The following is a 15,636-nucleotide window of genomic DNA, read 5'->3' as shown; positions in this document are numbered from 1 at the left end:
TTCTTCGTGATTACATTAGTGTGTATTGCTTTCTCCGCACCGGTGGCAGTCAAGTTGCAAACATGGTTTTCTGGTCAGAGACACCAGGGGGAGATGAAAGACCCTCCAATCATCCCATTAACACTTGTATTACCCCCACAGGGACTACGGGAAGGATTTATTAAGGTAAATATGTTACTTAGTACTGCTTTAAACAAAATAACAAATTTCAAAATTTTAACCAAGAACTCACAATGAGGAAAACAAAATGACGGCGAGCCAATCTAACTGCAGTAGGCTAACGGCTAGCGCAACAGTAAATGCATATTTACTAAAATAAAACAAGTCTAACTCTGACTCCTGCATAAAATACAGCATACGCTATTTTAAACAGGCTTCATCTGAGCCAAAAGATGTGTTTATGCGACAGTACAAACCTGAAATAAATAATAAATATTACTTATCGAATATATAAACCTTACTCTAATTAATAAAATTACTATGATAACATAAAACTATGTGACCACACATAGTGGGCGTCACAATTGCATACATTTGTATCTCTTATTGGTTGGTTAGCTGCGCTTTCACCTCACAGCTAGAAGTTCTGTGGTTCAATTCTCAAACCGTGCGAAGCCTGAGTGAGGTGATCAGGCCTGCACACACACAGAGGTGTATACAGGCTGCTTCGCAGATAAAAATATTTCATGATCACATCTTTTTGGCAGTCACTAAGCATAAATTAACTGCAGCAGTTTGAGTAATGGGATGTTCAGTAAAGACATGTTGTACTTGGCTCATTGCAGTGAAAAGCGCGTATATAAAGCTCACAGCATTGACAGTCAGATTATTCAGAGACACTGAGCCAGGAGGACACAGGTAAGAACTTTACATTACATTATTGTATCACATATACACATCACATGAATGGCAGTGGCAATGGCATGAGTAACAAAAAAACATGTTTACTGTTCCAGAGTCAAAGTCACAAAGTTCTCAAGGTATTTCTTTATTGCTTTAATGTGTTGAATCTGTTTAATGATATTTAAGTTTAACAATGCTGTGACAAGTGTCTGTTTTTCCCCTTTTTGTGTTGAAGTAAATGCAGTTCTTGATTTTCCTCGCATCGTGAAGATGTCCTCAGTAAAAGGTCAGCAAGAATTAGTTCAATTAATGAAAATTTGTAGCATAACTGGAACCAAAGTATTCTAAGTAATAGTTGATTGTGTTTTCAAGTCTAAACCTGGGAGTGGCTGGGTTTAGTGAAAAAGAGGCTTTTAGGACAAATACTGTATTCATCTTTTCTCATTTGTATGTATTTTTTTTTTTAGATATGCGGAGAAAAATGTTTGTTTTCTCAGGAACTGCGATAGATCACGTGAAGCTGACCCCAAACCAGGAAAACTTCACTGCTATAACAGTCTGCCACAGGTGTGTTTTTCATTCACAATCTTTACACCTCTACAGGCTTTAGCTGCTGGTAAAAGAAAGAGAAAAGCAAGAAACAAAACCCGAAATTTTATACTACACTGTTGTCAATACAAAACATGATCCTAATATCCAGACAGACTGAAAATCAAAGACTGGCTTTGATTAAGGACCTAATGAATCTAATTTCCGGCTGCCTGATGATACTGTGATCGAGTTATAATTTAATGGTCCCTCTCTGCCAAACATAAGAAAATGACAAGAGTGTTCTTAACCTCTTACCCCCTGCCTTAACTGAGTGCATTTTTCCCAGTTTGGCTTTACCCAAATCTAAAAGCTTCTTGGCCTGTGTAATGACCCATTGAAAGCTAAGACCTGTGAAACTGATTGTAACTTTTTCGTGTTTTTGTCTCTTTTTATCTTGTTTATTGTTTGTTGTTTCTTTTTTATTTCCTTTTTTGACACTTGTTTTTGTCTCGTGTTCATCAGTGTCTTTTGGTGCTTTTATGTTGCTTTTTCATTTCTCTTCTGTTTTGTTTTTGACACTCTTTTGCCACTTTTCGTTGCTACTTAGACGCTTTTACATCTGGGTAAAGCCAAACTGGAGAAAATGTGCTCGGTTCAGGTGGTTAGAGGTTATGAAGGGGTATTAATGGGGGAGATGTGCAAATTGGAAAAAGTAATTAAACCCAACTATAAGAATGGGTAAATGAATAGAAATTATCCCCAGAATGTTTACATTTAAATGAGGATTTAATCTTGAAAAACCTGTGCCGTCATCGATCATAGACTAACTAATGCTGTCAGGGCGACCTCAGGGAAATAAGTCTGGACATGCTGCTGTCAAAAACAAAACTGTTGCTCTGTTACAGGACTTTCACTGACCTCAAACGTGCCCATGCCATCTTCTCACTGGCCACACCTACAATCTTTCACGGCTTCCTCACTTGTGTGAACCCGGATCAGAGTTTTTCAACCACCGTCGACAATAAAGTGGTTAATTTTTGTGGAGTCGACTATCCCCCCAACAAATGGCACGACATTTGCACCACATGGGACTCGGCCACAGGACTGACCCATATGTGGCTGGACGGGCAGCCGCTGACCCCCAAAAGCACCACTAACAACAAGCTCACTGGGAAGCCCATCGTCACTCTGGGACAGGTATGACGACTGTAGTTTGATGTTGTATACTTCACCCACTCACCTGCCCTGAATCAAATAGAAAATCAGTAGAAACTTTGAGTTAAAGTTGGACCAAAAATCTGAACTGACCAATGCAGCTCCATAATACAAGAGGAGATGCTTTTATGACAAACACAAAATGTTAGAATGAAGAATTCATTCCAGTCGTGCCTGAACCCCAATTATTGCTCAGCAATTTCAGAACATTAAACATTATGTAACTATTTGATCAGTGCGACAGAACAAGGGAAACAGATCAGGAAAAGTGCTCAATGATCTGGCTGAATCCCATTTAGACCAAAAAGGTCTTATACAAATACAACAGAGGCAAAGTCCACAAAAATACAGCTGCTTCATTAAATACCTGTTTTTTTGTCCTTTAGAATATTGTAAACTCAGACATGTGTCGGCAAAAACATTGTGCGTCTAAATATAAAACATTTTAATACATTTTATGAACTGGCAGTCTCCGTCTCGGATTGATTGCGAGTATACAAAGGGCCGATCTCACAGGCCTGGAGACTAGTTGGAGACTCCAGTTGCCGATGGCCACGGAGATAAGGTGAGTCTCCAGGTCTCTGAGAGGTCTACGCACTCTCAAGCAGCTCTGTTACAAACACTATTTATTATCCTCAACCTGTGAGACGTTTCTGTGACGTCCCTGCAATGTCTCTGAGACCTGACTGACACCAAGGAGATCTCAAAGAGTCGTATGGAGTCTCTTTCATTGTTTTTTATTAATCAAGCAATCAGGTATAGAGCCCGAAGTATAAAGTACTGTATAAAACAGTCTGTTAATCTATATCTTTAAAGGAATAGGCCACCGTTTTTACATACTGAGATGTGTTCTTAGCTTTGACGAGTTCTTTAGGACCTGTCTGGTCTTCACCCGTGCCTTCAATCACATAAACACAGCACAGACGGCGTTAGCATTTAGCCTCTCCCCCTCTCCTCTATAGCTCCAAAACAGGTCAAGATAGAAGCTTCCAAGCTCTTTCACGTTTTCCCTATTTAAATATGGTTACGTGAAGTGTTCCACTACAAAGTATAATTACACAAAATTAAACAATGTGGATTTTCTAAGTGGATAAAAGGGGAACTATATTGTAAGGCGTAATAATACCAGGAGTAATTGGAAATCTGCGCAGCAATATCTTCACTTTACTGTGCGGACGCCAAACTAAATAGGGAAAACGTGGAAGAGTTCGGAAGCTTCTGTCTTGACCTGTTTTGGAGCTATAGTGGAGAGGGGGAGAGGCTAAATGCTAACGCCGTCTGTGCTGTGTTTACGTGATTGAAGGCACGGGTGAAGACCAGACAGGTCCTAAAGAACTAAAGAGCTTCGATTTCTTCCAGTCCTTCGAGGGGATGGTGACCGACGTGCACATGTGGGACTATGTGCTCTCGCCTGATGAGATCAAGAACTTCATGAAGAGACTGAGCTTCACTCCGGGAAACGTGATGAACTGGGCAGAGCTGGACTGCGAGATTATCGGCAAAGTCATAGACGGAGATGTAGAAATCAGCCCCCGATCAAATAGTTCTGATCCGTAAACACACTAGTCTGTGTTTCTATGAACTGATCTTGTCAAACTGTCAGACTAAAGAACAAACACTAATCTATGGAAGCAGCACATTTCGATCTGTTTTGATTTTGCTTATGGTGTGGGTCCTCAAACTTGCTATACTTTGACTATTTTAATATAAAAACTGCAATTGAATAATTTCCTTTTTTACAATACCATATTCAAGGGTAAAGGGGGACTGCTTCTCTCTAATTTGATGTTGCTTTGTTATGAAAATAAAGCACTTAAAGCACTCAACACAGACTCGTTTATTTATCTGCGTTCACTTCTGCTTCACTTCTTTCCACTCGCTGATCTGATATGTTTGTATATTTTTAAGTCACTAATCCCACACTATTGACTCGAAACTAAAGTGTGACTTCATGGGCAGTGAGAGCCGTAAACACAGAGTACGCTGCCCTCTCCTCCTGTCACAGATATTTCATTTACTTTTACATTACTTTTTTATATTTACCAAAATGTCTAAAAAACTTTTTTTTTCACTTTGGGTATTGTGTGTAGATTAGATATAGATAATACAGCCCAGATTGAACTTAAACCTGACATTAACATCACCAAAATAGAGAAAACAAGACCTGATTTCTTATGTCATGTCTTTGCCGCTCACTTCCGAGTTGCAACAACAGGGCAGGCTCCAACCTGAGCCACTTTTATGGATTTAATCGGAAACTAGACTAGTCTAGACTTGCCAAGCAGTTTGGCTTTTAGATTCATGAAATAGCCTAACTTGTTAACCCAATTATACTTAAAAAACTTTATTTTACTTTTTTTTAGTGATGTTTATTGTTGCACTTCCTGATTGGACACTGTGACATAGATAGAGGCAAACTATTTTGAACAGAACTCTATGGAACTATCCCTCCATAGAAATCACAGAAATGCCTTTAGCGCTGAGCCTGTTACCACAAATGTGCACATTTCCTTTGCCGTCGAATCCTGGTCTTGATTAAATCTTAACTTTCCATCCCCCGTACAAATGAACAGGGAAGACAGGGGCTATACTAAACTATGGCGAGAATTTTTAGTCCTTTTCATGGCGTTTTTATACTGTACATGTGGTTTCTTTATCATTATACCATGGGCTGGGTGAATGCTCGATTCTGATTGGCTGGTGGGGATTTTATAAAGTGTATGTAACATATAGTTTCCGCTGTATATCTCTGAGCACTCTCGCTTTATAACTAGAAGTTCTGTGGTTCAAACTCTCAAACCGAGTGAGGCCTGAGTGAGGTGATTAGACCCACACACAGAGGTATAAATATAATAATATGATCACATTTATTGGCAGCAACTAAGCGTCTAATTCAATCCGCAACACTTTGGGCAACAGGATTTCCAGTAAAGACATGCCTGACTTGGCTCATCACAGTGAGAACTGCATATAAAGTTTGCAGTATTGACAGATTATTCAGAGACGCTGAGCCAGGATTGTTATTTATGTGTTTGAAAAGCTGACAGTAACAAACAATGTGAACCATGTGAACTTTGTGACTTTTTCAGAGTCACAGAGTTCTCTGAGAGGTCTATGCCGTCTCAAGCATCTGTGGAAACGTTCCAAACCCTATTTCTTCTTTGGGATCACCTTGGTGTCTGACACGTCTCAGAGACACTACAGAGACGTCACAGAAATCTCTCACAGGTTGAGGACAACAATTAGTATTCACGACACAACGGCTCGAGACCCTGTAGACCTCTCGGAGACCATGCAGACACCGCTTAAATTGATACTTGTTTTCCCAGAGACGACCTGGTGACTTGCCTTCTCTCCAGGGAACGTCTCAGAGACATCTCCGTGACCAGAGGCGACTTAGGCTCCAACTAGTCTCCAGGCCGGTGAGATCAGCCCCGTAGGAAAGTTAGGGATGAGAATGTATCACAACTAACATTTTCATTTAGCAGCTTCCTCTTTCATTGTTGTTTGTATTTTTTTTTTTAAAGAGTGAGGTACAGACCCAAAGACCTAAACAGTGCATTAATCTATATGTTCAAGTCAAATCCATTAGTTCCATAAAAAAGCTCAAAATAAATCACAGTAAAGCGGTCACCAAATGGTGTGCTCTTCTGGGGCACAGGAGAGGCTCCCCCTTTATATAGCACCACCTAGTGGTGACTCCAACACACAAACACATATTTAAATCTTTTAAAAATGTAATTATCGCAATGTATTGATGTGTCTTTTGTTGGGTTCAGAGGACCAGGACAGTCAAGGCGGTGACTTCGATGCCAAACAGCTCAGTTCCAGAGACGGGTAGTACTCTAGTAACATTTATGTACATGAACAAGAAATTGTACTTCATAGAGTAGTTTTATCATACGGTACTTTGTACTTCTAATTGAGTAAAATTCTAATGAAGTATCCGTACTCTTACTTGAGAAAAAACAATTGTTACTTTTTCCACTGAGTAAATATTTAAGCGGCAAATGTTTCATTTTGATTCATAAAATAGATGTAGTTTGTCTCGTGCACCTGGTTCTTTAGAATTATTGTGTTTTTGTATTTTCTTAGCATTTTCTTTGGAAATATTAAACTTTTTTACTTTTACTTGAGTAATTGTTTGGATCATTACTTTTTACTTTTACTTGAGTAATTGTTTGGATCATTACTTTTTACTCATACTTGAGTAAATATTTTGGAGACTCTACCCACCTCTGTTCAGTTCCCTGCTACAGACTTTCTGCCAGGACGAGATGTTTTGAGCGCAATCGGGTCCATTTCAGCATAGGTGAACCTGGCGGCCGCCCAGGATATTTGCTGGAGAGGATATGAAATAGGATTTGTTCACATGACGTCACAACATTGTGACCGCCTGTCAGCTGCCAGTAAACTGGTGCAGTTAAAGGAATAGGCTGTCTTGGTAGATGTAAGTGCAGGCTAAACTCTAGATATAAGATATAAGACAGGGACACACAGTGTATGAGAACTGGCGGCCATTTATTGTACAGAACCCAGTTAGTCTCCCGAGCCACCAGAGGGCGCTCGAGGATAGTGTATAGGCTAAGCCACTACCATAACATACCCCTTCTGAGTACATTATGAATAATGTAAATACAAACTCATGTAAAGGTACACTACTATAAAATAAACATTGCATATTTTTTAGTGTGTATTTGTAAATATTTCTAGCTGCAACAAAACACTATTTTTTGTTCATTAGTATTAGAACGCTTATTTCAACGTAACCTATCTTTATACTTGAATCATGAACTGGCTATGAAGGTGGGATTAACAACCCAAACCTCCAGCTGAGTGAGGGGATTTTTCTGTCCCGCCGGAACAATTATGTTGGCCGCTAGAGGGTGACCTACTTTTGCTCCGTGTATGGTTAATACTAACTCTCTCCCATTCATTCTCAAAGGTAAATATGGATGCAGTACACTCTTTGGCCACGAGCGTCAAATTGGGGGCGCTGTTTCGCTCCTTTTGCAAAGTTTTTTATTCATCACAGACCGTTGTAACACCAACCTTTATTGCAAAGGTTGTTGACATGTTAAAAATGTACTTATTGAATAATTTATGCTGAACTGACATTTTCAAAATGATACCATACCAACTTTATTTATAAAGCACTTTAAAAACTGTACAGTTGGCCAAAGTGCCGCACACAGAAACAGCAGCAACATCAATTTGCGTTAAACGCCAGAGAAAAAAGGTGCGTTTTTAGGAGAGATTTAAAAACAGGAAGGGACTGGGCCTGTTTAATCTCTAATGGCAGCTGGTTCCACAGCCGCGGGCCGGCAACAGAGAAGGCCCGATCTCCCCGAAGTTTGCGCTTGGTTTTTGGGACAACCAGTTGCAGCTGATCCGCTGACCTGAGAGCACGAGAGGTAGCGTAAGGCTGAATCAGGTCAGACAGATAGGAGGGGGCGAGGCCATTCAGACTTTTAAAAGTAAAGAGAAGAATTTTGAAATCAACTCTAAATCTGACTGGGAGCCAATGGAGCGAAGCTAAAACCGGTGAGATATGGTCATGTTTCCGTGTCCCTGTTAAAAGCCGAGCTGCAGCGTTCTGAACGAGCTGCAGTCGAGAGAGCGCCCCCTGGCTCACACCAGCATAAAGGCCGTTACAGTAATCCAACCTGGTCGTTACAAAGGCATGTATTACAGTCTCAAAATGCTGCCTTGATAAAATGGACTTCAATTTCGCCAGTTTTCTCAAGTGGAAAAAACTGGACTTAACAACTGCGTTGATTTGTTTCTCAAATTTGAGTTCGGGATCCACTCTTACGCCCAAATTGGAAACAACCGGCTTGACAAAATCAGACAAAAAGCCAAGGTCAGGAGGGGTGCAATTTGGGCCACTAGGGTCAAAAACCATGACTTCAGTTTTGTCCTGATTTAGGCATAAAAAGTTAAGGGCCATCCATGCTTTGATATCGCTGATGCAGTCGAAAAGGGGCCTAGCAGCATGTGGATCACCCTTCTTTAAAGGCAGATAGATTTGACTGTCATCAGCATAACAGTGAAAAGTCATGCCATGTTTTCTCAGAATGGAACCAAGTGGGAGCATGTACAAGGAAAACAATAAAGGGCCAAGTATTGATCCTTGTGGTACCCCACATGACAAAGGGGCCTGAGAGGAAACGCATGCACCAAAATTTACACGGAAGCACCTGTCAGTTAAATATGACTTGAACCACTGCAAGGCTGAGCCACGAATTCCCACCCAGTGTTCAAGCCGTGAGAGGAGAATTGCGTGGTCCACTGTATCAAATGCAGCCGTCAGATCTAGCAGCACCAGGACAACTGAGTAGCCAGCATCAGTTGAGATAAAAATGTCATTAAAAACACGAAGAAGTGCCGACTCAGTGCTGTGAAGATTTTTAAAACCAGACTGAAAAGTTTCAAAAATGCTGTGTTCATCTAAAAATGACTTCAGCTGAACAAAAAACACTTTCTCCAGTATTTTCGAGAGAAAGGGAAGTTTAGAAATGGGCCTGTAATTAGAAAGCGCAGATGAGTCGAGGCCAGGTTTTTTAAGTAAAGGGTGAACTACAGCATGTTTAAAATAAGCAGGAACAACACCAGTTGATAAACTGCAGTTTTAAATGGATAAAGTGTCTCAAAAACCTCCTTAAAAAGGCGAGGGGGAAGCGGATCATCAGGAGAACCAGATCTAATATCACATTTACTTTACAGAGTTTAAAAATGTTAAAACGAAGTATTTTCCTCCTCCTACACGTTGCAACAATGTCCTAATGTGTAGAATGAGGCCAGACCTGTTCACCTCTAAAATCCTGCACTGTCACTCAAAAAGGTGTTCATTTGGGTCCGAAGTGCTGTCATGCACAAGCTTAATATAGAAGCTGCAGTTACACGTATGACCTGAGGTAGCAGTAGTGAGTATAATATAGCTAACTTGCATCTAGCCCCTTTAGCAAATGAATGATTTAAAGTCACTGTAGGTGCTGTAGATACAGGTGGTGTTTACATTTTGCACTATATTGCTGCAATAGTTGATTTTGTTCAACTAAAACTCGGCTTTTACCACAGTTAACATTTATATTACTGTCGCATGGTATTTGCAGATAGAATCAAATGCAAATGTATGGGCTACTGAAAAAGAAAATAAAGTGACTTATTATTTGCAGTTATAAGTGTTTCACACATCGCCGTGTTTGGCCCGCGATTCACAGGCACTTTTTCATTTTGGCCTCAGAGACAAAAATTTGGGTGCCCCTGACCTAGAACAAAGTCCTTAAGGTACCTCGGAGGATTTCTCTCTCTGATTGGATACCGCTTCTCTGCAGCAGATGTAGGGAGCCTAGGAGTAGCAGATGTATCAGGTGTTGAGTTATCAACGGGCCGGACCCGACCAGAGGTATCCTCAGGTTCAGTCTTAGCCCCCGTGAGCGTGACGAGATTACTTCTGTTTCGTCGCAGGAGTCCTCTGGGAGACTGGACCAAATATAAGCGTGGTGTGTCCGCTCTGGCTGTAACTGTTCCATTTTCTTTCATGTCTGTAATCCAAACCTGATCTCCTGGATGAAGTCCGGAAAGGTCACATGCTCGGTGCAGGTTGTTGAACCATTTCCACTGTTTATCTTTCTCCTTCCGTTCCCTCTCTCTCAAAGATGCGATGTCCGTCCACCCTGGATCGAGACAGGATGGAAGGATGGGCACTGTAGTTCGAAGTTTTCTCCCCATCAGGAGCTCCGAAAGTGACTGTGTCTGGGAGGTGACGTGGATATAAAAACTTTTTCATTTCTTTCCTAACATCCTGACTTTAGCTGGACTTTAGCCTGCTGGGGCCGTGAATGCGGCTCCAGGACTGCTTTCTTCTGAGTTTAGGAGCTAAATGGCAACTGGTAAAGGAGTTTGATTACCTGGTTGTCTACCCAGCTGGGACCAGATCACCAGATAATTTTTGGGTTCCAGTTGAGAACCTTTAGAGCAGGGGAAGGCAAGTTTGCGTCGTGTAGGGCCGATTCGCATCATTCCCAAAACACCAAAAGGCAGAATCTCAACATTGTAGCAGTAAATAATAAATAAATATTAAGTAAATAACTATTTTCAGCAAAATCCAATGTTTTACATGAGTGGTTCCCAAGTGGCAGGGCTTTGGGACACACCAATACCCTCGGATGACAAGTTGAGGACCCAAATAAAACTGTAATTTGTCATATATCGTATAAAGTATTGTATTTTCCACACAAGTTTTTGTTGAACAAGCAGTAGATATCCCATTAAGACTGAAATTATGATCAAAACAACATTAATTTTAATAGACACAGTTAGCGTTTCCATGCAGTTTCAGATGGAAAATATTGAATAATAGTTCCCTATAGACTCGAGACCCACTGAAAATGGCTCTGTGACCCACTTTTGGGTCCCGACCCACCTGTTTAACATTATATACGACCAAGCGGGATGTTCTAACATTTTTATAATACTGACACTATTTCTTGCATTTTTAGACTACTTTAACAGGTATTTGATCTCTTATTTGCACAATAATATTTCTCAAAATCATCTTGGGGGCCAGAGGTTCTGTGCTGGAGTTCCGGATTTGACCCCGGGCCTGAGGTTGCCTACCCCTGCTTTAGAGTGACGTGACAATGATCCCTGACATGCTCAGGTTGGTCTGTGTGGAAGGCAACAATTTCAAGCCAAAAGAAACTCTGCGCCAACTCACCAAATGCAAGTTCCCACAGCTACGGGTTTGAAGTACAGTGAGGACACGGTTTTGAAGATGACTTTCACACAACACTTAACTTCAGAGTTGCAACCACACTCTTCTGCAATGTGAAAGGGCAGGCTCCAACATATTGCCATTTCTTCATAATTTACTTAATAATTACTGCACCTGAATCTTTTGCATGAATAGATTTAATATGAAAACCACTGTCTGGACTTGCCAAGCAGTTTGGCTTTTACATTTATGAAACAGCCTAGTTTTTAGAAAAAGGTAAGAAATGTATGACATATTTAGTTTGACATTTATTGTGATGTTTATTGCACTTCCTTATTGGACACTGACAGGAAGTGATATAGTGATATATATATTGTGTTCAGGTGTTAGTCCTGAGCTGCTGCGACTGAGCTACCGCGGTGGGCCAACCGGACCAGCATGTTTTTGCAGGTCGGGGAAACCGTAGCACCTGGAGGAAACCTGGCTGTCTTCAGTCTCCTCTGATCCTCTGAAATGGTGCAGCGCCTCATGGTTTGTTCCAGTTTCAGAGCGTGGTGTCCTGCACTGGTCAGCCCCACCTCCCTCTTCCTCCTGCGCAGCTCCCTCCGCCCCACAACAGTCTTTCACCATCTTCTGGGAAGAGCTTAGCAGTTAATCTTCTCCTTTGTTGTGGAGCGGAGGGAGCTGCACAGGAGAAAGGAGGAGGAGGAGCTGACCAGTGCAGGACACCACGCTCTGGAACAGGGACAAACCCAGAAGGAGACTGAAGGCAGTGCTCCTGTTTGGTCAGATTGGCCCATAATGGCGGCTCAGGACTGACACAACACCCAACACAAGTTTGTTGCACAAGCCCTTACTGACTTACTTAAGTCATTAACATTAATATATTGCAGACATTTATATCTCTTATTGGTTGGCCAATGGTTAGCAGCACTTTAGGCCCAGAGCTAGAAGTTCTGTGGTTCAGTTCTCAAACCATGTGAAGCCTTAGTTCAGTGATCAGGCCTACACACACAGAGAGGCACTGTATACAGGCTGCATCACATTAAAAACCAGTATATATAATAATATCTCTAGATCGTATCTTTTTGGCAATAACTAAGCATATACTTAAAACCGCAGCAGATTGAGTAATGGGATGTTCAGTAAAGACATGTTGTACTTGGCTCATTGCAGTGAAAAGCGCTTATATAAAGCTCACAACATTGACAGTCACATTATTCAGGGACACTGAGCCAAGAGGACACAGGTAAGAACTTTACATGACATTATTGTTACTCATGCGTTTGAATGGTTGATGTAACAAAAAGTATGTTTACTTTTTCAGAGTCACACAGTTCACAAGGTATTTCTTTATCAATTTAATTTGTTGAATCTGTTTAATGATATTTAAGTTTAACAATGCTGTGACAAGTGTCTGTTTTTTCCCCTTTTTGTGTTGAAACAAATGCAGTTCTTGATTTTCCTCGTGTCGTGAAGATGTCCTCGGTAAAAGGTCAGCAAGAATTATTTCAATTAATGAAGATTTCCTTGTAGATGAATTGGAATCAAAGTATGATAAGCAATAAGTGGTCGTTTTTAAGCCTAAACCTGGGAGTGGCTGAGACATGCCTTTAAGACAAATACATAGAATGACTATTTGTATATTCATCTTTCCTTATTTTTATGTATTTTGTAGATATGACGGGAAAAATGTTCATTTTCCCACAACAAACTGCGACAGCTCACGTGAAGATGACCCCAAAACAGGAAAACTTCACTGCTGTAACAGTCTGCCACAGGTGTGTTTTCAGTGATTCACAATCTTTACACCTACAGGTTTCAGCTGCTGGTAAAAGAAAGTGAAAAGAAAAAAGGGACACACGAAGTGAATGTGTCGACTACAGCTCGCAAGTCAGCAGTAATTAATTTGTACTTCAATAAGTTAAAGGCACACGGCGCAACATTTTGGATTCCACTGTTGACATTACCAAACATGATCCTAATGTCCGGACAGACTCACAGGACTCGATGGCTTTAAGTCGCCTCAGAGCATTCAGTGTTTTTATATTGTGGATCACAACTTATGTAAAATTACTACAATCTTAACACTCTTGAGGATGCCTGCTCCTTTAACGAGGTTCCATGTGTGACCGCGGCTCAAAAACAAATAAACTCCACAAAACCACACAAATGGTCAAACTGTAACTGTAACCAAAGCCGAGGTCTATTCCTTTAATGGAAGCTTCAGTTTAAGCGTCGGCTGATGAACCTCTGAGCATCAGTTTCTCAGAGCAGGTCTGGGGTAATCCGGATCATGAAAATGTTACAAGAAAGTGACAGATTGACACATAAAGAATGATACTGTGATCGAGTTATAACTTAACACATTGAGTAGCTCTGTGATGAACAGAAGTGAAATAAATGATGATCAAAAGCTTGTGAAGTGTCAAGATCTGGACATTTCAAAAGTATTATTGCGTTTCTTTTATTTATTTTTTAGTCTGAGGGGGCGCAGTGCTGCGTGGCGAAGAGCTGTAAACCCGACCCTTGTTTCTCGCTCTCTGGAGCATTTGACAAAGCAGAGCGGCTTCACATGGAAAGATCGAAACAAATTATAACATTTCTCTGAGTTTTTAAATGGTTAAAATCCGTCCAATGATGGCAGAGAAACATCCTGTTAAAGTCTTCAACCCAGGACATGGGACATGGACATATTAGGACATGGCTGGAAAATGTACGGGGATGAAAATACTTAGTTTTGAGGAGAGAGTTGGAGAGGAGTTAGCCTAATCAGAAAGGAGAGTCTTTCATAAAACACAAATTATCCCCAAATCTAGAAAAAAATCAGTGATTTTGATCAAAACTAGCCTCTGTTTAGCTTAGATTTCTCAGGAACCGAGGCACGTAAACTTAAACTGTAACAACTATAACAACCATAACATAGAATACACTGTGGTGCTACAAATATCATGAAAAAATGGTCTGGATTGTTGGCTCTACAGCTAAATCTCCAAAACAGCGCGGCCTCAATGTGTTAACATGGTCTGCCAACAACCCCTCTCTGCCACATAAGAACATGACTTGGAACCACAGGAGAGAGTGCTTAAGCAGGGGATAAATACCTCCTGATGTGATGGTGGTGAGATGACGTAACTGCACCAGTTCAGTCGCCTCATACATGAGGTCGGATCTGGAGCTGCTGCACCTCTGCTAACATCAGGGGGTCAGATTTAACACTTAAAAGTGGAAGTTCAGGGAACTCATGTTGTCCTATATCTAAAAAACAATAGACAACCATCTCAATAAACATCTTCAAATTAGATAAATAAATTAAATCCAACAATATGTATAGGTAAATGAATATAAATTATCGCCCAAATGTTTAAATTCAAATGCTGATTTAAGCTTTAAAAACCTGTGCCGTCATTGATCATAGACTAACTAATGCTGTCAGGGCGACCTCAGGGAAATAAGTCTGGACATGCTGCTGTCAAAAACAAAACTGTTATTCTGTTACAGGACTTTCACTGACCTCAAACGTGACCATGTCCTGCTCTCACTGAACTCACCTGGTAAGGACAACAGCTTCCTCACTTGGGTGACCTACAAGGATTCGAGTCTTTCAACCTATGTCCAGGCAAAAAAGATTGATTTTGATGGAGGCGACTGTTCCCCCAACAAATGTGGCTGGACGGGGAGCCGCTGATCATCAAATACAGCACTGACAACCCGCTCACTGGGAAGCCCATCGTCACTCTGGGACAGGTATGACGACTGTGGTTCGATGCACTGTTGTCTATATCACCCACTCACCTGCCCTGAATCAAACGAGTGGAAACAAGTAGGTTTGATTTCAGCGATGTCTCTGCATGGTCTCCGAGAGGCCTACGTGGTCTCAAGCAGTTGTAGCACAAATAATATTTGTTGTCCTCAACCTGTGAGACGTTTCTGCGATGTCTCCCAGGTTTTCCTTGGTGTCCGACAGGTCTCAGAGACATTGCAGGGACGTCACAGAAATGTCAGTTTGGGGACAACAAAAAGTATTCTGCTTGAGACCACGTAGACCTCTCACACAAACACAAATATTTCAACCTGACCGGGAAACGTGCTGAACTGGGCATTTTGATGATGTCAATGAAATGAGTGCTATGACTAATAAATTAAATAGAAATAAAACTAGATTTCCTACGGGGATAATAAAGTCTGACTTGAATAAATATGATGATTGCAGGTGAATGGCACTGAAACATTAATGTAAATCAAGCACTAGAACACACTGGAGAATGCTGCATAGGTTAAACTGTAGAAATCATTGTAGTCATGAACATTTGAGCATCAATCCTGAT

The 15,636-nt window shown here is 41.0% G+C and overlaps 1 protein-coding gene across 1 annotated transcript; it reads left to right on the top strand.

Annotated features, from left to right (window-relative positions):
• The first annotated feature begins 843 nt into the window (after positions 1–843).
• LOC306974984 (C-reactive protein-like) lies at positions 844–4,393 on the top strand. Its single transcript, XM_079572394.1, has 6 exons — positions 844–858; positions 957–980; positions 1,079–1,129; positions 1,311–1,410; positions 2,280–2,571; positions 3,949–4,393. Exons 3-6 carry the CDS (start codon positions 1,114–1,116, stop codon positions 4,144–4,146), a joined length of 606 nt encoding a protein of 201 aa, XP_079428520.1. The 5' UTR covers positions 844–858; positions 957–980; positions 1,079–1,113; the 3' UTR covers positions 4,147–4,393.
• The last annotated feature ends 11,243 nt before the right edge of the window (positions 4,394–15,636 follow it).

Source organism: Gobius niger (assembly GCF_951799975.1).
Source record: "Gobius niger genome assembly, chromosome: 15".
NCBI lineage: Eukaryota > Metazoa > Chordata > Actinopteri > Gobiiformes > Gobiidae > Gobius > Gobius niger.
Note: the sequence above shows the minus strand (reverse complement) of the source record. Positions and strands in the feature narration are given on the sequence as shown.